General features: G+C 61.1%; 1 protein-coding gene across 1 annotated transcript in view; it reads left to right on the forward strand.

Annotated features, from left to right (window-relative positions):
* PRDM16 (PR/SET domain 16) overlaps positions 1-22,900 on the forward strand; it is a 315,344-nt gene that overhangs the window by 247,963 nt on the left and 44,481 nt on the right. Inside the window, 1 exon segment of the mRNA XM_043573603.1 lies at positions 16,998-17,132. Coding sequence (XP_043429538.1) covers positions 16,998-17,132 — 135 coding nt within the window.

Below are 22,900 nucleotides of genomic sequence, written 5' to 3' on the forward strand. Positions count from 1 at the left end.
CCTCAGAAACACGGAGAAGCTGTGTCTCTCCGGGGCAGGGGTGTGGTTTAGGCCGCGGGGGCCCTGAGCGCGGGAACTCCCAGGTGACATTCAAACAGGCGCCCCCCCCCCCATGGCTGCCACGGAACGGCACAGAGCTCAGAACGGCCCACGCCCCCACTGTCTTCGCCTTGGCACGGAGGTTCCTTTCTTAAGAAGCCTTTGCTCCCGGTGTGTGAGGTGTGGGGCACAGGTCTGCGTTGTAGGTGGTTGGCTGGTTCTCTGGGGCTCCTGGTTCGCCCATACGTGGATCCCAGAGAGCCCCGCACAGCAGCCCTCAGAGAGCTCACCTTGGCCTTGCCGCTCAGGAACACGGAAGGGCCTGGCGACGGCCCGGGAGGTTATCGCACTGGGTCGCGGCCACCCCACCCAGGGTGCTTCTGGATGAGGCTGGCAATTCATTTCCCGACTCCTTTTCTAGTTCAGTCCAGGTTAACAGAGACTCCAGAATATCCCCTGCCCGAGCCGGTCCTGCCCACCCCCCTGGCCCTGGCAACAGCCTAGTAATGACCCTGCGCTCCCGCACTCGGCCCCCTGGCGCAAGGGCAAAATTAAACCGGGCTGATGGCGACGTCGTTACTTGCTGCCCAGGCTCTTCCTCCCGCCCCCCTCCCCGCCCCCAGCTGCCCCAGGCAGCCCCGTGGGCCTTGTGGAGACCAGACCAAGGGCACAGTTTGAACTATCAGGGTCCAGCCGGGAGCCCCAGAAGCCCGACACATGGGCCCACTCCTCCCTGAGACCCGAGAAAGACACTTTGCTTGCTTGTTAGGGGAGCGGAGTGTCCCAGGGCGGATCAGTCCTTCCAGAGCACCGTTCTTCTGACCCCCGTGCCTGCTGTGTGCAAACCAGCAGAGTCCCGGGGCAGGGCCACAAGTGGCGATGGGAAGGGAGGAAACCTGCAGGGTCCCCACGATGAGCAGGGCTCCCCTCAGCCAGCGAGCAGCTCGGCCAGTGGGCAAGGCCACGAGGGTGAGGAGGGGTCGGAAGCAGCCGGGATTCAGCGGACCGTAGGCTCCGTGCGGGCCACGCGGGAACGCGGGGGCTGGGCTGCCGAGTCAGCCATGACCCGAAGACCTTGGGTGGCCGCTCAGGGGGACTCCCGTTGGATTCCCATGAGCTCAGCCCTGCAACCCCTCCTTTGCCCCCCACGCAGCCCACGCCGAGCCCCAAACCCCCCAAGGACCTACTGTGCAGGCCACCAAGGTCACGGGTGGATCAGAGGCAGTCCCACGTCCGAGGTGGGTCTGTCTGTGCTGGGCTCTGTGGGGGCGGCCGGCCCTCCCAAGGGCTCAAGGGGCAGAAACGGGGTGTGAGGCTGCTCCTGGGGAGGAAGGTGGGAGACTTGCTGGTAATACACGGGCCTCTCCTGCTCCTTCCTCTTCCCAAACCCTGAGGCTGCCCCCCTCCCCGCCCCTGCTCTGCCCAGCTGTGCACCAGGAGGGCCCCCGGGTCGGTGGCACCCCTGAGGTCAGGCGGGGAGAAGAAACACGAAAGGCTCCGTGCTGGAGCCCAAATGTGGCCGTGATGTCAGCCACAAGCCAGAGGCATCAGGGCCCAGAGCTGCCACCACGCACACAAGTCATAAATCCCGCCTAAGTGGCTCCTGTCACCTCACCGAGGCCTCGTTTCCATTCTGCAGCCACTGAAGGTGATTAATGAGAATTATCATTAACGCTAATCAGAGCCGTTTGGAGGAGGCCGGGGTGGAAGGAAATGCCCTTTGTGGGGCCGCGGGGACGGGGGCACACGCGCGCACACGAGGCCGTGGGCACCGTGCACACACGTGCACGCACAGGACACGGCTCCGACGCTGGCTGGTGCGAGAGGGTCTGGGCCGATGGGGAGGAGCCGACGCTAAGAAGCAGCCTGTGCCTGGCGTGAAAGGCGGGCTCCCCAGCGGCGCTCGCGGCCCAGAACACAGGCCTCACATCTCAGCCCGGCTGGAGGGAGTTCTCTCCCCTGTCGCGAGCTCACGCAGGACTCAACGTGCTTGGCAGGTGCGTGCAGCCTGGATGGGCTTGCACAAAATTAGAGCCCGGCGTGCTGGAGGGCAGGCACCCTCCGTGGGTTCCGTCTTCCGCCCCCGGCGCACGGCCTTGGCCACCACACTGGGCCCCCGGCCGCCCACTCCCACCCCACGACACCGGGGATGTCCCCCTTCCCGCCCATCTCCGAGGAAGTGGCAGACCGGGGTTCCATCCTCGCTCGGGTTGGGGGGGGGGGGTGGGTGGGCAGTGTGGCTTAAAGATACAAAGTGTCCTTTTATTGGGAATATCAATTCAGAAAGGGGCTAGTAGTAAGCTGAGAATATTTGGATAAACTTAGGACTAAAAAAGACCTTTTGTTCCCTCGGAGAAAAAAGGCTGCTGCACCACCCTGGGCTCGCTGGAGCTGTTCCAGAAAAAACCGAAGTGGGAGCAGAAAAATGATTAGGGCGTCTCGTGAAGGATCTTTAGGTCGAATGTTTATTAGTATTTATTTTATTTTATTATTAGAATGTGTGGTTACGATCCTGTTGCATAATGCCAGGCTGTAAACGCGTCTTCGCACACCGGCCCCGTCCACCCCAGTCACGGGCTCACAAAGGGGACACTGTAGCACTGGGGGCAGCCGGGGGGGGCGGGTGGGGGGCGTGTGTTATTTTCTCTGCTTTGTTTAGGAGATGTCGGCCCGTTAAGGAAGGGGCACTTGCCTTCCAGTGTTTGCACTTGGACGAGCAAAGGGGTCTCTGCAGCTGGGGGATCTGGCCGTCCCAGGAAGGGGGGTCACCACCGACAGGAGGTCGTCCTTGTGGATGGCGTGGCAGGTGTGGCTCGGGAGGGGTCTCCTCCGGCGGAGAAGAAGGTCAGGTAGATGCATGCTCTTGGCTTTGCTGGGAGGGTGGGGACCTTGAGGGAACCTTTCAGGGGACCCTCGAGTCACCTGACAGCCAGATGGCTTTTAGGAGCCACCAGGACGTGACGGGGCCCCAGGACCTCCCCGCGCCCAAGTGTCTGTCGTCCAAAACATGCATGCAGCCCTGCGGTCCTCCGATTTCGTGGCCGTGTCTCAACTTACCAGCTCCTAAAAGCAACTAGTTGACTCTCGAAGATTCCCGTGAAAGGACATCCCTCCAGAAGCCAAAACGGGATGAAAATCTCAAACCTGATGTGAATCCTCATCCACCCAAATGTGAAAAGAAAAGGAGCCCCCCCCCCCCCACCGCTCCCCGGGTGAGTAGGAGGTAATGTGGCAAAGCTGGAGAGAACCTTCACTCAGAGTTCCACGCCCCTGCCCTGCAAATGAGGTCTAATCCCTGTCTGCCCCTGAGCTGTTCGCTGGAACGTTCCAGGATCTGAGTTCCATGCAAATCCTGAAATCTCTCCACCGACCTCTGCAGAAAACCCAAAGATGGAGATCTTCTCACGGGTGGTTATATAACGTGAGGCCCCCTGGCCTCCGGAGGCCGCCTCTGTGCCGTCACGCCCCAGGCGGTGGGGTGCGGTGACAGCCCGGCGAGCACTCGTCCTAATGACACATCTCCGAGCGTCCCCCCTGCCCCACCCTCCCCGGAGGCGAGGACCTGGGACGAGGCTCCCTTTCCAGGGACAGTTCTATGTGCCAGGCGTCCCCAGGGGCCTTGTCCAGGACCCCAAATGGGAGGCCCTCCACGGAGCTCTGGCGTGACCCGTCCTGGAGCCCTCCGTCACAGCCAGCCTCCGAGACTCGGAAGAAGTACATTTGACCACAGGGAGTTCCAACCGGCGGCTGCCCAGGACTGCCCCCCAGATTGGGCCGCTTTGCAAATCTTAAAGAAACACCCAGAGAGAGCTGAAGGCCGTGCCGTGGGGTCACTCAGCCGGGGATGCGTTTCACAAACACAAACACACCGGCGCAGTGGATGGTACCTGCAAAATGCCAGCTGCAGAACCCCGGGCTCCGCCTGTATCTGTCAGCCGTTGTCCGTGGCTCCGATACGCCCCTCGGGATTTTAAGGTCGTGTTTTCAGAGAGGACGCCGCTTCCGCTGCGGAATGTGTACATAAATGTAAAGTACGGCCAAGAGTGGAAGGAGTCGTGTACTTTATTCATTTTTTATTTAAAAAAATGTTTTTGTGTTTTATTTTATATTTGAGAGAGAGAGAGAGAGAGAGAGAACATGAACAGGGAAGGGACAGAGAGAGAAGGAGACTCAGACTCCAAATCAGGCAACAGGCTCCGAGCTGTCAGCACAGAGCCCGACGCGGGGCTCGAACTCATGAACTGTAAGGTCACGACCTGAGCCCAAGTCGGACGCTCGAGCGACTGAGCCACCCAGGCGCCCCAGGAGTCATGTGTTTTGAAGCAATTACGCTTCTGAAGTTGGTTTTCACAATTTGTAGCTGATGCGGCAAATGAATCACGGGGGTGGGAAGTGAGCGTGCTTATTTTGAATGTTTCTATCCTGTTGCGTGTTTCACTATGTCGTTAAAAAATTAAACTGGATAGTCAAACGGGAGAGCCTCGTCCTCAAAACAAGGCACTTGGGAAAGAGTCAAAGTTGGGGTTATTTGTGCTGAAGGAATAATTTCAAAATAATCCTCTAGAGGGAGGACTGAACAAAAATAAAATGAAAGCGAACGGGTGTATTGTTTGGAGAGTAAGGGGTAAAGGAAATAATGCATCGGACGCACTGAAGGGCTGAACCTCCTCACGGAGACAGAGAATCTTCTAGAAAAGAGCCTGTGCCCCAACAGAGAGAGGGACCGTGTGCCCTGAAGAGAAACCCCTAGCTCCGTGCCCTTTCATCCCTGACCTCCGAGGGACCGCTGAGGACCCGCTTGTCCTGCCAGAGCGACCCCGAACCTTGCTGGCGTGGGGTGCTGGCGTGGGGCGGGTGCAGGCTTCGCTGGGCCACCGCCGCGGTGGGCCCGGCTCTGGCAAAGACCCCAGGAGCCTCCGGGGAGCCCGGCTCTCCAGCACCTCCAACTGGAGGAAGTTTGGGGGTCCCGGCCACCAGAGGGGGCCCTGCCATCGAGCCCCCGGGGTGGCCACCGGGAGGATTTCAAAGGAAAGTCTTCTGATGCATAGCTGTTCTGCCCGGCTGTCGGGGAGCCAGAGATCCAGAGATGCAGAGAGTCAAGAGGGACCAGAGACCCGCACCCGGCCCTCGCCTGGGAGAGCTTCTCCGAGCCCCGCACCTGCTGCAGGGCCCCGCTCAGGACAGCTGACCCGGGAGCCGCCCTCAGCCACGCTGCGCGGCTTTAATTAGGCGGGCAGGGTGTTCCCTTTCCCCACGGGTATATGTTCACATCCTGACAGCATCCATAGAAACAGATCTGCCAGAATAAGTCATATATTCTTATATCACTCAAGGGAGGAAAGCGAATGCGCCCTCCCATCCTTTGCTTTTTTCAAGTAAAAAAAAAATATAATAATAATAACACAATAGCAGAATCCACAAAGAAAGATCCCCATTAAAATGTTCCCAGGCTCTTAAACACCCCCGTTTAAATTCTGGGTAATCGGCTGCATTGTGCTGTCCCCGGGAGGGGCCGTGGAGTTGGTGGGTGCCATTCAGGACCATTTGTGTCATATAAATGCTTGTGATTAGGTTTTTAATAAACCGTTTCGATTCTATTTCCTGGGCTTGAATAGATGCTTGAACTTGGCTGGCGTGGACCTGAAAGGGATCCAGGTAATATCATTGTGGGGGACACACTTTTAATTCCTTTGATATATTTCGTCAAAGGTGACTGGCCGTAGGAACTGGCTGGAACATGGGGAAAGAGGGAGAGCTATTGAATTTAATTGGTCCCATTTGTCATTCAAGACTGACTTTGCCCACCTCTGTCTATGAATCATTTTCAAACTTGCCGATCGGACCAAATGTGCCCACGGCTTGGGAAGGAAGCCGGCTTCGGGCTCCCGGGGAGACGTCTCAGGCCGAGCTCACGTCCAAGGGCAGGCCTGGCGTGCGGCTCAGGGTCCATCACCGAAAACCCGGATGGCCTCTGGCCGGGATGATAGCGCCTGAGAATCCAGGAGCCCGTGACACCCAGAAAGCGGGTACAGCCCCTCCCCGTCTCTGTCATTTCACGTCTGATACGCGGAGACGGCTGGGTGTGAGAGAAAGGATGGGCCTGTTGGATTACAGTTACGGGACCCCGGGGGCCTCTCCCCACTCGCGCAACTAGACAGTGGCTGAGCTCTGGGTGCCCTGGGAAGCAAGAAATCCTAGGAGGTAGAATCATTGCGATCAACTGTTCGGAGGAAAAACGGACCTCCAGTCTCCATGAAGCCAGACAAGGGGCAGACCCAGGCCCGGGGGGGTATTCTGGGCCTGCTTGGGAAGGACCCAGAGTTGCCTATTTGTAAGGCATCCAAAGATAATAGCGTCTGCACCAGAAGCCCTCTGCCAGTGACCATTTTTGTATGTCAAAGAGCTACAAGAGGTGCTCCTTCTGGGACAGGCAGGTATTTGCTTAGGTTTGGCCTGTTGAGATTTGAGCTATTTCCAGGAGCTGATCTCAAAACACCGCCCGATATGGAAGGCCGTGAGTCATGGTACTTCTCTGGACTGATACGTCCCCAAGGAGGAAGAAGGACGGGCTTGGAGAGACTGAGTCAGCGGCAGGGAAGGCACTAAATATACCCCACCGGCTCTATCCTGGCCGCTGCCCCAGCGTCCTTGAACACCTACTGTGTGCCAGGTTCCACAGGGTGTGAGCCCGACAGGTGAGCGTGGCCTCTGCCCTGGGAAATAGGACGCTGTCACGTTGACTAGGGGGAAGTTGTACTGTCACCCTGGATCCAGGAAAAACTGTAGCCCTGATTTCCAGCAAGGCAGGGCAACTAGAAGGAGGGTGTGTAGTTGCTTGAGCAGAACCCATGGAGGAACAAGGAGGAGGGGTCGAGAGTGGGACAAAGGGAGATGAGGAAAGAAAGACCCACTGGGCAAAGCCATATGGAATATGGCAGGAGGGAGAGGTCTCAAGTGCCCATTTTGTCTCCTAAGCATTCACTGAGCACCCATTGTCTGCCTGGCTCTGGGAATCAGATGAAACCCTCAAAGCTCTCATCATCCAGGGGAAGAGGAAGGAATCGTGTGGACAAGACAGTCACAGCCCACTGTAATCTGTACTGTGATGGGGCAGGGACTGCGAGGACCCCCAGAGGGGCCCACCCTGATGTGTGGGATCAGGGCAGGTCTCCTGAGAGAGGCGTCCCTGTGTTCCGCTGCTTTACATCTCCTGGAAAGATGCTCCCTTATATCTCACTTTGGCAAGTGGAGGAAGCCAAATGTGTCTGGACAGGTCTGGAAAATTGTGCCTCATCCATCCATCTATCCGTCCATCCATCCATCCATCCGACAGTCCACTCATCCATCCATCCATCCATCCATCCATCCAACAGTCCATTCATCCATCCATCCATCCATCCATCCATCCATCCAACAGTCCACTCATCCAGCCAGCCAGCCAGCCAGCCAGCAATTCACTCATCCATCCATCTTTCCAACAACATATTCATCCACCCATCTATCTACTCACCTACCATCTATCCATCTATCCATCCATCCAACCAACCACCCATTCGTCCATCCATCCATCCATTGGTGGAGATGCTCAGTGAGCTCCAACTGAACACCGGTCCTTGGCAAAGCTCTGCGGAAGCCTTAGTTGTTCTTGGCCACCATCCTCAGGTAGAAGACAGGTGAGAAGGACAGGACCAGCCAGGGTGTGTGGCACTAGTCCCCATAGGCCATGAAAGGAATGAGGCAGGCAGCCAGGACCCATTATCCAACCTGTCTGCCCCTTTCTTGCTGTGCAACATCGGGCCAGTTACCCAACTCCTCTCTGTAAGTTTCCTCATCTACAGAAGTGCCTACAACGGTGGCTGCCCCTTTGGGTGGATGTGAGCCTTTCGTGACTCGGTGGGGAGGCTCGGCAGTGACTACAGAGTCAGCGGTCTGCAGGGGGGTGGTGGCCAGAAGGGCATGTTGCCTCCGCATGACGGGGAGCGTGGTGGGAAGGGCCGGGTGGGCAGCCCCTGTAGAGAATGTCTGAGGAAGGGATGGGAAGACTGCGCTTCTCTCCACCCAGACGCATCTGGTTCTCTGAGAGGTGCATCTGAAATCACTCCTGGGTGCAGCCTGCGTGCATGATCGTCGTCCGCAGAGACAGGGATGGACCCGGAGGGTCTGAGGACAACCAGGCCCCGGACCTCAGAGCGTTCTATCCAGGTCACGGGCTGGAGGACGCACAGGTAGCAGCCGAGCAGACAGAGCTGGGTGAGGAGGCCCTGGGGGGCCCGGGTGGGCTTCTACATTGGCTTCCACTCTGGAGGCTTCTGTCCAGCCGAGAGCGCGTGCCTGGAGGTCTCCAGCACCCCCGCCCCCCGCAGGCTGCAGCAGCTGTGAGAATTGCTCCCGCACCTGCCGGGGAAGGGGGGGGGGGTGCGCCTGTTCACAAGCTCTGCAGTTTGTCACCCTCTATGTGGCCAGAGAAGGGTTACAAATGTGACACCTCCCGGGGCCTCGCATCAGCCTGTCGGTGGAACCGCTTCCTGTGAGCAGACCCCGGGCTCCCACCCACCCCGGGCAAGGACGCCGCCACAGGCGTTTGGTTTTGGTTGTTTGGGCTTTTTTTCCAATCTTTTTTATGATCGAGAACAAAACAGAGGTGTCTCGCTCAGAATGTCACAGCTGAGCCTGCGGTACAGGCAGCCCTTCGGCTCACAGGCTTCTGCTCCCGGCCCAGCTTCAAATCAAATTAGGGTTTGAAAAGACGTTGGGGCTGTTAGCATCGTAACCACAGCAGCCCGAGGGGCAGGGGCAGGAGGGTGTGGGACTTGCAAGCTGGGTGGTGGGGCGGTGGGGGGGGGGGGGGCCTCGTGAGCCAGGCCAGGACCCGGCCTTCACCTGTCCGACCCTCGGTGGCCCTCCTTGGCTCCGCTCTTCCCTGGGCCTCAGCCCCCGCCGTCAGCCTCCAGGCCCAGCAGCAGAACCACTTGTGAAATTTCCACCCAAGGAGCTGGGGCCGAGTGGGGCTGGGACCCTCCGCGCCGGTGTTTGCCGGGGGCCCTGGCGGGACCATGCTTCTGCACCTGGGCGCCCACGAGACAGGTGTCGGTGTCCCCGCGGCGATGCCAGGTCAGGGTGGGGGTGCACACGGGGACAGAGCGTGTGCACCCAGATCATACCTGGGTTATTTGAGGTCAGGAATCTCAGCGAGACCGGCTCTGGCAAGAGACCTCTCTCGTCACACCAGCCGGCCCCGAAGAGGTGGGAAGGAAGGGAGGCCTTGGTCTACGGGGCCTGCTTTCCTGAATCTGGGTTCAGCTGAGACCCCGTCTCCATGCTTGTGAGAAGTTCTCCCATAAGGCCACGGCAGTGGGTCGGTGGACAGGTGTGGTGGGGCCCAGCCGCCCTATGGCTGCAGACGCCTGGGGCTCGGCCTGGGGGTGAGAGCAGGTGGGCCATCGGCGTGAGGAGCCCACTCCGTCCAGCAGAGAGGGGGCGGCAGGGGCTTCGGCACAGGCAGCCAACCCAGGCGTCCCCACGGGGACGGAAGGCCAGTCCTGGTGTGGTGCCCCTGACTATCCACAGGGAACGGACAAAGCAGGCCCCAGGCCCCAGCGCCCCAAGCACTGATATCAATAAGTCACCCCGCTGTTTCTCCTGGGACCCTCGGGAGAGTGTGGCCCTCTCTGCTGTCCTTCTGGGTTGGCTAGGAGGGAATGATGTGTGCCGTCATCGCAGATTGAGGTGGCCCCCAGGCGACGCACGGGCCCCCCCCTGCATGTCAGCGCCGGGCACGTCCCTCGGGAGCTCCGACACCAGACCCTGGGGTCCCAGCTGTCTCGCGGGAAGGGCTGGGTGACTTTCTCACTATTGCGCCCGCCTCGATGTCCCCTCCCACCTCCTCTCCACCCGCTCCCAACACAACCAGGAAGTCATACACAGGGCGTTCACCTTCTGGAATACCTTCCGTTTGACCTCAATGCAGGACACCTTTAAGGAGGACGCATCTGTAGACGGGGTCCCCATTACAGAAATTCAACGTACAAACGACATCACAGGTGAAGGTCCATGTCAACCCAGGAATGACATCTGAAGACGGAGCCTCTGGGCAAAGTCGCCCCCTGGGAGTGGCCATGACAGCCTGCACCCCCATGGGGCGGGGCAAGGGGAGGGGGTCCTCGGGACTCCCGCCCATCAGCCCCTGGCTCAGCTCGCTGTTCTGGTGCTGGCGGGTCTGTGACGAGGACCCTCTCCTGCTGGGGGCCGAGGCTGGGCCCGGGGCTCTCTCTGTAGTGACCAGGGGCTTTCTCTTTGGGGACACCCTGAGAAACTCCAGAAAGCCCACCTCCTGCACAGGTGGGCAGCAGGGCTCCTGAAGGGAGACACACACCTGTTTGCTGGGCGTCCCTCTCCTGCTCACAGCCAGAACTGATCTGTCCCCGTCGGGGTCCTGGGGCCTCCCACTGAAGATTCCTGACTGGCCAGGGGACGACTTCCTCACCAGCCAGAAGACCCAGGAAAGAGCCCCGCTTCTGGCCGGTGCCCTCACGGTCCTGTGCTGGACAGAGCCCCCCAGCCTAGCGCGTCTCCGGAGAGCCCGCGGAGCAGGTGCGGCCAGCCGGAGAAGCAGCCGGCGCCACAGCCATCAGTAGCCGGAAACGAGTCCCCGCGGCACGCGCACACTTGAGCGCTCTCGGAACCGGTGTGGGCCCGGGGCTCCGTGCTGGGTGTGTGCAGCAGGCTTCCAAAGAGAAACCAAGTGTCCCTTACAGTGCACACCACGTGTGCAGGGAGCCAAGGGCCTCCACGCACGCAGCCGGAAATCAGGAAAGAGGATTTCTAGCTCCAAAGGAGGGACTGAGGCAAGACGACCCGACAACCCCCGTGTTGTCGAGTTAGGAATGATGCGATTTCAGGGCAGGACAGGCACATACAGGTCAGAGTCCAGCCTCCCTCTGAGCACCCTGGAAGGACGGCCACCTACACCTTGAATCCCCCCAGTGACGGGGTGCTCGCCTCTCCGCAAGGCCCCTCGCCCGTCCACGGGCTGCCTGCGGAGATGTCCCAACGCCACCGCCACCTCCACCACTGCTGACCACTCGAGGGGTTTCTGTCCCGTTATTCCCTTGGACACTTACAAGCACTGGTCCGAATCCCCAGTCTGCCCGTGTGCTCCTCTCGGGTCAGGGCTACAGCCCATGGCCTGGGGACAAGACGTGCGCTTGGGAGGAAGCCCAGCCCCCAAACAGCCCCTCAGGCTGCAGAGTGTGGGGGGACCCCCAGAGCGAGGTCACGTTCAGGTCACAGCAAGGGCCAGTGACCCCGGTTCTGCTGCAGGCAGCTCAGAGCAGCCCTGAGCTAGAGATGCTTCTCTCGGATCCTTGAGACCAACGACCTCGGCCCTTGTGTTCCCCAGACACACATGGGGAGCCCCCTTCAGCTGCTTCCAGAAAACACTGGCTCTCTAGCCCCTCTCTCGCCATGAGCTTGGGAGCCACGGTGGCCCTTGCCCTGGAGAACTGGCTTCCGTGAGATACCTGTTTTTCCTGGAAGCAGCCCCCTTCTGCCCGCCTCTCCCCTGCTCCCTCCACCCCCTCTCCACCCCTCCCTTCCCTCCCTCTCCATGCCCCACCTCTCCTCCCTTCCCCTCTCCCCCATCTCCCCTGCTCCCTCCCTCCTCCTCTTCCCCATCTCCCCTGCTCCCTCCACCCCTCCCTCCCCTCTCTCTCCCATCTCTCCTCCTCCCTCCACCCTCCTCCACCCCTCCCTTCCCTCACTCCCCCTCTCATCCCCACCTCCCTCTCAGCCAGAGCAGGTGGGGACCCAGGCCCATGACCTGCCTGCCAGGACTCCTGTCTGCTTGTGTTATGACCCCATGCTGTCAGCCACATTGCTGGTCAGTGCTTGGTCATAGCACCACTGAGCCCCAGAATGAGAGTCAGGACAGGGGATTTATGAGCTCATCCAGGCTCCCTCTGCACCCGGACAGAGGTGTTTCCAGAATGCCTTTCCCCCACCTCCTTCCGTCACAAGAATGGACTTTCTGCTTTAGTTACTCATGGACCCCATAAATCATAACCACGCTGTGTGTGTGTGTGTGTGCACACGTGTGTGCACGTGCCTGCATGTGCCTCTGGACAGAAACGAGACCCCCACGGCTCTGGGGGTCCTTAGAGAAGGGGTCAGGGTAGGAGGAGGCCCTCCCCGGTCCCCCCACCACTGTCACGGGTGGACACCATGCCCGGATTTCGACGGGGCTACCTTACGGCCACGGGGAGGGGGGGGGCAGGCTCGCAGTGCCCGCGCCTTCCTGCATGCCCCGAGTCCATTAGGCGAGCTGACGACAGATGCCTCGGCGTCCCCCCTGCACGCCCGGCCAGGGCCGTGGCTGTTGCACGTGAGGGAGCCAGCCCAGCAGAGAGCCCACAGATTAGAAGTGCAGGAAACCTCAAATGATGTGCAAAAAAAATTGTCAAGGTTAAAAGAATTTTTCCATCCCTTTGCTTCATAACTCAGCATTTCTGATGGCGGTGATTTATGAGCGAGGGGAGCTGGCAGGGGGGCCGGGGGTGGGGGGGCCTGTGAGGCCGAGTGGGGGGACGGACAGGAGGCAGCTGCCAGGAGAGGCTCTGGGATCCCCGAAGCTCAGCCCCGAATAACCCGGAGCAAGGCTTTGGAGTGGGGTCAGGCAAGGCAGCCGGATGGCAAATCTAGAGACTCGGCCCCGAGGCCCCCCAGGCCGCTGCCTACAAGGGGGCGGGGGCGCAGGGGCGCAGGGGGGAGAGGCCGGGGGGCTGGGCCCCCTCCCTCCTTCCCTCCTCAGTCAGCGCGCACAATCAGGGGTCAGCCGCTTGCCGCTGTCGCCCTCCCGCGTCCACTTGTGACTGTCTCGGGCTCCAGGAGCCAAGGCGGGTGAGGGGTGGTCTTGACCTGGCCTTCTGGGCGCTGGAAGGTCTCACTGTAGGAGAGGCAAGGGCAGAGACCTGTGGCCTCCCGGGCCTGCTTTCTGGACTCCAGGACCCCGTGGGTCTTTGAGCAGGCACGGAGACCCTCCCTCCTGTCCCTGACTTGGCTCCAGAGCCCTGCGTCTGGCTTCTGTCTCCTCTTGCGGCGAACCCGGCAACGCCAGCACCTGCGGTGACCAGTACGGGGCCGCGCAAGCACAGACGGAGACCTGAGTCCGCAGGGGCTCTCGGGGTGGGCTTCCCAAAGGCCCAGCTCCTCCACTGCAGAGGCCCTGCGGGGAGGACGGAGAGAGGAAAGGAGCGGAAGCCAGAGGAGACACGTGTCTGCACCCCGTTTCTCCCTGCCTGGAGTCACAGAGGGCACGGGCCCATCCACACCCCAAACCAGAGCCAGGCCTACAGTGTCCTGCCCGCCGAGCCGGGGGCTCAGGCCCCGGTGAGGCCCAGGTGAGGCCCCACCGCCCAGCCGAGACGGCAGACGCAGGCCTGGGCCCTCCCACCACACGGGCATTGCAGGTTCGGGCCCCAGACCGGGACTCGGACCTTCTCTGGCGAGGAGGTACCTGATGCTGCTCAGAGGTAGAGCTTCAGGGAGGAGTCCCCTCTGACCCGCAGGACCCGCCAGGAGGTGACGCCCACCCTGTGACCACCCAGATGGTCAGGGGTTGGGGGGACAGGCCCTCTGGGCTGAAGGGAAGGGGCCCTTCCCAAGGGGCACCGGGAAGGAGGGCTGCTGGCCCTCCAGCGTGGAGCCTGCCCCACAGGGACAGGGACGGCTTGGCGTCCTGTGCGCATAAGCAGCCAGCCGTGTCCACGCCCAGACGTGCTTGAGAGGACGGAGAGGGCTGCCTGGCACGGGGAAGGCTCAGGAGAACACGGGCCACGTGCCAGCACCTGCCCGGCTGTCCTAAGGGAGAGAGAGAGGTTGGTTCCACGAGGACCCAGAAAGCTCACGGGAGGGCTGGGGCGTCCGCGCCGAAGGTGTTCCCTGCCCGCAGCAGGACCGAGGGGAGACCAGGCCGCCGCGGGGGGACCGAGGGGAGACCAGGCGGCTGGCTCCAGGTGCGCACGTGGGACTCGGGCGTGGGCTCAGGTGGCGGTGTTGGACCAACAGGTGCCGGAGGGTGACGGACAGTCACTGTGGTCCAGGCGCCCTGTGCTTTCCCTCATCTGCCCCCAGGACAAGTCCTGTGAGTACCCGGAGGGTCAGACTCACTCTCTGGGGGGCAGTGTGGAGCCACCCCTGCGTGGCACGGATCTCCCCTCGCGGCAGGCCAAGAGCCCCGAGGACTGAGCCTGCAAGGCGCAGTGCAGAGTCCCAGCCCCCAGAGAATGTGCTCTGCCTCTGGGACCCACATCCCAGGACGATCGTTCCCAGCCGGGGAGGCGGGAGGCAGGGGGGACGGGAGGGTGCAGCCGTGGAGGACGGTGGCAAAAAAGGACACAGATGAGCGAGGCCCCCCGGGGAGGGTGCGTGCAGGGGGGAAGCGGGGGTCTCTGGGGGTCGGTCCTGTAGGCTCCCTCGGGGCCACCTCCTCACTGGGGCTGGTTTGTCTTTTCCCAAAACATGTTGCTGGTTTCTCAGCAACCACCTGAGTGGCGCCTCACACGCACACACACACACGTGCATTCACACGTGTGCACACACACGCACAAGCATACACATGCACGTGCACGTGCAAATGCACTTGCACACATAAGCACACACGTGCACTTTCGCGTGCACACACGCACACGTGCATACACACATATGCACACTCACACATGCACGTGCACATACACGCATGCATATACACACACGTACATGAGCAAACTGGGTGAAGAGGGCTTCTAAGCACTTAGGACAGTGGTTACTCGGTTAGTTGGACGGATGGATCAGTGTCCCCCTAGCCACTACTTGGGGAGACAGACCCAAGCCCGTCAAGGTGAAGCAACACCCTTGAGGCAACAGGTCAGCCCGGGGTGGGGGGGGAACCACGGGGGCCGCATGGGCAGTGGGGGCAGAGGCCGCAAGGGCTGTGACGGTCCCAGCAGCCTGTGCCCTCTTCGCCTTCCCCAGCCGGTGCCACGGGTGGGGTCGGACAGAGACAGTGGCTGCGGGGGGTGGGGGGCATCACAGGGAACCCGGGCCCCCGGAGGAGGGCGGGGTGGGGTCCATGGGTCTCGGCCGCTCGGCCCCTCTTCCTCCTGTGACAGAGGAAGGTGGCAGGACTGCCCCTTCGGTTGACATGCCGCTAACCGCAGGTTTTGCTTTGTGGGTCTTTTCTGCGGGTTTCCTGCAGTTGGGGTAGGAGGCGCAAGGGGGGCCCCTGAGAGGCGTTAGTGCCCAGAGAGGGGCCTCTCCCGCGTGGGCCTGTGCTCCCATCCCTGCCGGCCAGCCCCAAGTGGCCTCCCGATGCCGGCCTGGAGCCAGCCATACCCCTGCGCCCCCTGGCACACCCCGAGGTCCAGCTTCTTTGCGCCACACCGCCCTCCAGCCCCACCCCTCCGTCTCTCACCTCCCTCCTCCCCGGGCCCCCTGGCCTCTCTTCCCTCTCTCAGAATTAGGCCCATTTGGTGAAAGCCCCCCCCCCAAAAAAAAAGAGAATCACAGAACCGTGGTCCCTGGGTTCGGAGCCCCCTCCAGATCAGCCTCCAGAGACGTCAGCAAAGCTGGGCCCGAGCTTGTCTGCTCCGAGACTTGTCACTTATGGGAGGCACTGCTGGTGGCTCCAGGAGGGGCTCCAAGTGCCCCCGTGTGCGGGGGGGGGGGGCAGACGGGACAGAGGCAGGTTCCGCATCTCCCGCAGCAACGCGCCTGCCTCCCGAGATCTCCGTTTCCTCACCATCAGAGGCCCTGGCTGTGTAGAAAGTGTCTGTGGACATTTGGGGAGCACCTGAGCTGTTACAGAGCATCCAGATTGCTGGTCAGAAGAAGCTTCTGCGGGCCTCGGCAGGGAGCTGCCCTTCCCCGGGCTTTATTGTCCAGAACGGGCGCTCAGGACGCCCTGCGGGGGAGCAGAGGCCACGATGCTTGGGATCAGCCTCCTCTGTCTCTGCCGGGACGGCTGCTACCCCCTGCCCTGACTTTACTGGGTCCTTCTGACACCCTGTTCTCATCTTCCCTGCCCACTGGCCGCCCCTTCCTTCTTTGAGGCTTCAGCCCCTCCCTCCTAGGCTGTAAGACCTGGGGCTGCGCTGCCCGGGAATTTGGTCCAAGATGCCGCTGGCTTCCGCGGCTCTGGATTCAGAACCCCGCGCAAGCCCCGGACGGAGCAGGGGTGAGGATGGGAGGGATTCTGCTGCAGGGGCACCCCTCTCCCGGCGGGGGACAGCATTCGGGTCTTCTAGCAAATGACCCGCTCGGACGCACACACCCGGAGAGGCTCCAAGCCCTGCCCGCCAGGGGCTTGTGCAGAGACCTGCGGCGGGGACCGGGTCAGTGACGCCGGTCACACGCGCGTTGGCCGCTGGGCGCGCCGGGAGAGGCCGGGCATCTGCGGGCCCCGGGTGTCGAACGGAAACTTTTCACCTTTAAGAAAACTGAATGCGTTGCTTGCTCTACACACGCCTGCACACGCACACTCACGCCGAGTCCCGTGCGGTCACACACCCCGACAACACCTTTACCTTCAAGAATGTTTTCCTCCAGCCCAGCGCCCCAGCTCCCCTTAGCAGAGGGCTCTGTTCTTAGACACAGTGGCCTCCGCTTTCTCACGTGTGGGGCGGCTCTGCGGTGGGGGGCGGGCTGTGCAGCCCCTTTACTGCCAGACCAGGGCTGCAGTCTGCTCGGTGAGAGGAAGGGCCGTCCTCCTGTCCCTCCGCCAGGCTCTCAGAGGCTCCTGGGACGGGCAGCCGGGAGGAGGCGGGGGACAAGGACGTGGCCAATGCCCAGGGGGTCTGCTGAAGTCCAGACGCCAACTGCCTTCCTACTGGGCCCAGACAGCTGGTCCCTCATTGGGCAGTTGCAGGCTGTGTAGACCAGCACACAGGATGTCTCTGACCCTCCTTGGTTCTCGCTCTCCCCGACAGATCTCGGAAGACCTGAGCACGGAGAAGCTCTGCATGGACGCTGCCCCGGCGGGGTCCGGCAGCTGGCTGAAGTACATCCGGGTGGCCTGCTCCTGCAATGACCAGAACCTCACCATGTCCCAGATCAACGAGCAGGTGGGTCTGGGGCTTGCACACCGGCCCTCGGAGGGGCCCTGGGGGCCTCGGCGCCCAGAGAGACGGTGGGGGCGGGGGCTGCCGGGGCGGAGGGGCAGCCGGGCCCTGCCGGGCCCTGTCCTGCCGCGGGGCAGGGAGCTCCGTGACACCCCGTGGTTGTTCCCTGGAGCCTTCTGTTGGCCATCCAGGTACGCGCGGCTGTCCTTGTGGCTCCGCTCGGAAGTGCTCTCTGGGGGGTCGGCACCGCCCTCCGGGGGTGCCCTGTGAGCCCCTACGGCGTCCCGGCCAGCCTGCGGAGGCCGCTGGCTCCCCCGGCCGACAACGCATCTTTCTCCTGAGCCGGGTGGCCCTGACTTCAGCCCCAGGCCCCTTGGCCTCACTCCCGCTGCCAGCCCCCCTGGAGGCCAAGGACCCCGCTCGGCACGCTGGAGCCTCACTCGCCGTGCTGTTTCCACGCCACCCTGGGAACGCAGGCACCGCTGGCCCTCATTGCTCATGGCGGCCGTCCGGGCTGAGCGCCGAACAGGAGAGAAGATGCCACATGCAGCCCCCACGTGTCCCCAGTGCTGGGAGGCCCTGTTCTGTGTCTTTAACTACAAGGTTGCAAATGGCCCCCGAAGAGTCCCCACCCCGGAGCCAGGCCCCTCGGCGCGTCTCCACTGCGTTCCCGGAGCAGCGCCGGGCTCCACCCGGGGTGCCCGGGTGCCCGACCCGGCCGATCGAAGCAGCGTGCGCTTGCCGAGAATATCTCGGGCTTCCACAGGAGATTTCATCTGCGAAAGGGATTCCACTGCTTCCAAAAATGTTTTCGGAGACCACATAACAAAGACTGCATTCTCCCGTCGCCCGTGCAATCCATTAAAAGTGGTTCGAGGCTCTTGACTTCAGAGAGACAGTTTTGCATTAGGAAACACAGAGAGCATGCACCAGGGAGGTCCCTGGGACCCCCGTCAGCTGCCCCCCCTCATCCGCTCAGGCTCCTTCTCGGCCCTGGGGCTCGGCCTGGATTAAGCCCTGGACACAAGCTGCCCCACCTCTGCTCCTGAGACGACTACAGCTTGTAGCCAGAACCCAGCGTTTTGAGAATAAGGTGGTTTGGGTTGTTTTGGTTTGTTTTTTTCTGATTGCAAAAAATATTGCAGAAATTGAAGCCAAAAAGAATAATCCTCAAAAATTAGAAGAGAACTTAAAAAAAACAAACCTCTTTTCCTTCCTCCAAATGAAAGTGAAATCTGAGTGACGGGAGGTCAGATCTAGGCACGCCCCTCCTGTGCGGACCGCGCGTACCCTCGACCCGCGTCTGGAAGCTGATGGGCAGCGGAAGGAACACCGTGGGGCCGAGCCCAGGATGGCACTTCCGTGAGAGGCAGGGTCCAGATTCTCCGCTTAAGAAACACGTTTGCTGGACCGTTTGAGCCAAACTTTAGTAGCAAAGCAGGTACCTTTTCATGACAAGCTTCTAGAAAAGCACACAGATGTGTCATCAGACATCTTTGTTTTCTTATTAACGTTTCGGGGAAGCATTTCTGCCGGCTCCACATAAGGGTCCACGTGGGACTGACTGCTTTGCAGCAAAGTCTTTCCATCTCCTTCCCCCAGGGAACGGGGATGCTTCCGGCTGGGGTGAAGTGAGTGTTGAACCCCGGCTGTCTCCCTCAACCCCATTGAGGGGGGCGACCGGTCCCGACGGCTGGGAACACCGGTTTCTACAGAGCAACAGGCTTGGCCTGGGTTGGAGCTGGAATAAGAACGTCCCCGAAATATTAATAACAAAACAAAGATTTTTGAAGACAGGCTTCTCTTTGAGAAGGAAACATTACACGATATTAATGGGGTTTCTCAGATGTCCATAATCCCAAGAGTTTCTACCAGGATTTCCTGGCACTTATGGACACCCCAGCCCCCGCTGCCTGCACTCGCACACGCGCACACACGCACACACACACACGCACACACACACACACACACCGCTCTCGACAGCACGGACGTGGAGGGGACAGCGTCCAGACTGAGAATCTAAGAGGCATAAGGCAGTGTGGGTTTTGCCAGATGGTGCTCAGAAGCCCGTCACATGACCCCAGCCCCCGTTTTGAGAGGACGAAGAACCCTGGGCAGGAGGGGGTCTCGGGGGCGCGAGGAGAAAGTCCCTGAAGTCACGGCTCCCCGAAGAACCGAGCTGGCAGCTCCGAACAGGAGACCGTGTCCTTCCGAGGGAGCCATGCGTTTCTTCCACGGACTGCGGCTCCCATGGCCGTGAGCACAGCCCTGCCTCCAGCGTCTCGTTCATGCCACAAGGCCCCCTCTTGGCGCCCTGTGGCTCTGACGGCCACCTCTGTCCCCCTCTCTGCAGCTCCAGACGGGGGAGCCCAGGGCAAGAGAGGCCACAATCGGGCCGTGGATTTCCTCCTGGACTCAACCCTATCCACTAAACAGTGGCGAGCGGCTTTCACAGACGGTCCTGGGCCAACACAGGCTCTGGGGCGGCCGGTCTGCTCCGGACAAAGTGTCCACGGCCTACGGCTGGGGGCTCCAGGTCTGTCTCTGGGTTTTCGGAAGTGGTCGGATCACAGCCGTAGACTCTGGAGGGCCCTGATTGACCTTCCCACTTAGCATAAACGGGAAGCAAAGGGGAGCCCGCGGGCAGCAGAGTCCCCCCGGGTAGCATGATCCTCCCCCGGCCCCGGGCGACCTTCACTCCCCTCCCCCTGCCGCCCGCCAGCCCCTGCTTTTCCTTCTGGAAAATCTGAGACGCTCAGATCACCCCTGGGTGGTTCTTTCTCCCGCAATTATGGGCACACGAGTTGGTCTGAAACGCTGCCGGAGACAGACGGGGCCTGTCCCTGGATTTGTTTTAACGTTAAGCCCGAAATCAAGAGCTTAGAAGTAACACGCCCACCGGAGGGAGCAGAGAGGGGCGGAGGCCTGTTCAGGGCGCGCTGTCTCCCCGTCCCCACCCGCCTCACCGGGGCAAGGATGCTGGGGCCCGACGTCGGTGGCCAGCGGGGCCGAGGAGGGCGTGAGCCGGTGCTGGGGTCACACGCAGATGTCGGGGAGCACGACTCGGGGACTCCGAATGCCCCCGCGCACAGAGGAGAGCCCCCGGGGCCCACGCTGTGCGCCCCCAGGGCCGGCCGGGCGGCAGGGAAAACCCAACAGCACCAGCAGGTTTCCCGGGGCACAGCCGGCTCAGCCCGGGCACCGGGGCCGGGTCTCCCCGAAGAGGAAGCAGACAAGCTTGTTAAAGAAAGGCATTTCGTTAGCAGATCAGCCGGCCGATAACCACACAGCCCCGCGTCCAGGAGAGCCAGCGCTTGTGTTTAATGAAAACCTGGTGCTCCCGGGCCCGCCGCACGTCGGCCCGGAAGCTTCTCTTTTGCTTTCGCTTCCCTGCCCTCGATGCGGGGACCCCGCCGCGGTGGCCGGTCGGGGCGTGGAGCCGTCCGCCGGGGCTGGAACCCGCAGGATGGCGTCCAGCACGGGTCCCCCGCCGCCTCTGCTCCCCCCACCGCCCAGGATTTTCTAAATTAAACCTTGTAAATGGATTGGCCCGTTTCAATGGTAGCTCCCAAACAATTAGATACAATTTCCCCCTTTGAAACGAGAAGGGCAGGGGATTCATTGTAGCGTTTCTTGGCCAGTTTACAAAAGACTTAACATATATATCAAATTCATCGGAGTCCGAAAGCCGTGGAGTTCTGCGGTGGCCTCTTCAGAGCAAGCTGACCCTGTCTTCGGGAAGGAACAAGACCTAAATTCGACCACGCCGGCACAACACCGGCCGGAGCCCTTGTCAGAATTTCCATTCTTCTTCTTGACCGAATGGGGAGCTGGATTAGGAGAGCCACGTAAGAACGGTGGGGACCACGTTCCCCGGTAATGTGTGTGTGTAGATACACACGCTCTCCAGCCCCAAACCGTACGACGAAGGAAGAGACAGACGTGCGGGACTTTTTCCCACGTTTGCGCCGCTGGGAAGGAGACGGTACAGCGGCAAGACCGGAAAGATTCTCGGACACGAGTTGCTTCAGCCCCGCGTGGGAAGACAGGAGCGTGGCAACCGCCAGGCACGCCAGGCCGTGTCCTCCCCCCGGCGGAGGAAGGAATTGTCTGCCTGTCCCTGGAGCCTGAGCCTGCCGTGGGGGCCCGACCCAGACCCGCTGTCCCCGCGGTCTCGCTCGGCTCTGAAAAGGCACAGGCAGGCCTCCGCAGCCCCCCGCGGCTCCCGGAGCCGTCCCCAATCCGGCTTGGAGCACCGCCTGGGTGGCTTTTTAAACTCCAAGTGCTCAAGCCCTCAGGCAGCCTCAGGGCTCTGGTGTCCACAGCCCTTCCCAGGCAGAGACTGCCCACAGCGTGGGGACCTCAAGGAGGAAGGACGCACAGCGGTGTTGCCAGAGTCCGCACCGGAACCGCCTTGCCTCTTCGGGGGTCCCTGAGAGGAGAATGCCCAAGGACCGGCGTCCCCTGCGGGGACAGGCCAGAAGCGGACCGGCCATTCCACTCCCCCTTGCTGCTTCTCTTTTGTGAAAAGCCCTCGCAGAGCTCCCCAGAGGCCTTCACAGATCCCGCACAAAGCCGAAATCCGGGATGCAGGGAGGTTTTCTTTTTGCGATAAGCACACTGAAAGCGATGTTGCCCGCGTAACTCAGACACTCCTTGAAAGGTCCTCAAACTGTCAGAGGGGGAGAAGCGGTCCCGTGCACTTGACCACTTTCACCTTTCTGAGCCGTCCGTTTGCTCCAGGCCGGGCAGAGCCGTGGCCGTGGCCGAGCACCCCGTGCAACGCGGGGGCAGCTTCTCGTAATTTCAATCATAACACCCCCAGATTAAGTAGGAATGACAATCGTAGAACCTAAGTCGTCGTGTTTGAAAACAGTATCACCCTCGTGAGTTGATTCCATATTTTAAAAAAAATACTTGAGGAACTCAAGGAGCTGTCTAAAAGTGACATCTATTTTAAATATGAAATATTTCTTTGTCTTAAAGAACGTTGGGGGGAGGGAGTGACGTTTGTTTTCGCGGAAGGGTCTGAATGAGCACGGCCTGTGTGAAATCGACTGTTCTCAGGCACTTCTCTCCGCCTTGTGCTGGGAACGTGGGCTTATTTGTCCCCGAGCTCCGTCCACCTGCAAGGGGCCCGCTCCCGTGTTGGGAGAGGGACGAGGGGGAGGAGAGGACCCACACTCAGGGCCACCACCGTCCCTGCGGACAGAGCAGAGACATTCAAACAGGGACCTAACCTCAGACCTGTCTGTCTGGCTTCGGTATTTTGAAAGCCGTTTGCGAGCAGACGTTTATTGGCTCCCATGAACCCAGCTGTTGCGACTTCCCCAGCTCTCAGATCCTGAAACCAGAGAGAAAACTCCAGCTGGGCCTTGCCCAGAGCACGGAGACAGGGTTTCAGCCGTGCAGGGCTGCAGCTGTTGAGGGCGCGGGTTTTCGCTGCTGTCACAGACACAAACCTTTTTCCTTTTCCCGCGGTGGACGAGGCACCACAGGGGAGGGTTTCTTTTTCCTGGAGGAACAGGCCTCTCTCCCTCCTGTGATAAACGAGTGCTCAGCCGTCCACATGGCAGACGGGGCCCTCGGTCTGAAGCCGGCCCAGCCGCGGAGGGGCACACGGTGAACGGGAGTCGCCCGCCCACTTCAGGAGTTTTTAAGGGGCCACAGAATCATGTATTACAGGCCCCTGCGGAAGGGGCCGGGCTCTGCACCGTAAATGCGCAATTTGTAACGCCCCCAGAGGCCAGGAGCCGCCCAGGCCTCAGTCC

This window comes from Prionailurus bengalensis, chromosome C1, assembly GCF_016509475.1.
Source record: "Prionailurus bengalensis isolate Pbe53 chromosome C1, Fcat_Pben_1.1_paternal_pri, whole genome shotgun sequence".
NCBI lineage: Eukaryota > Metazoa > Chordata > Mammalia > Carnivora > Felidae > Prionailurus > Prionailurus bengalensis.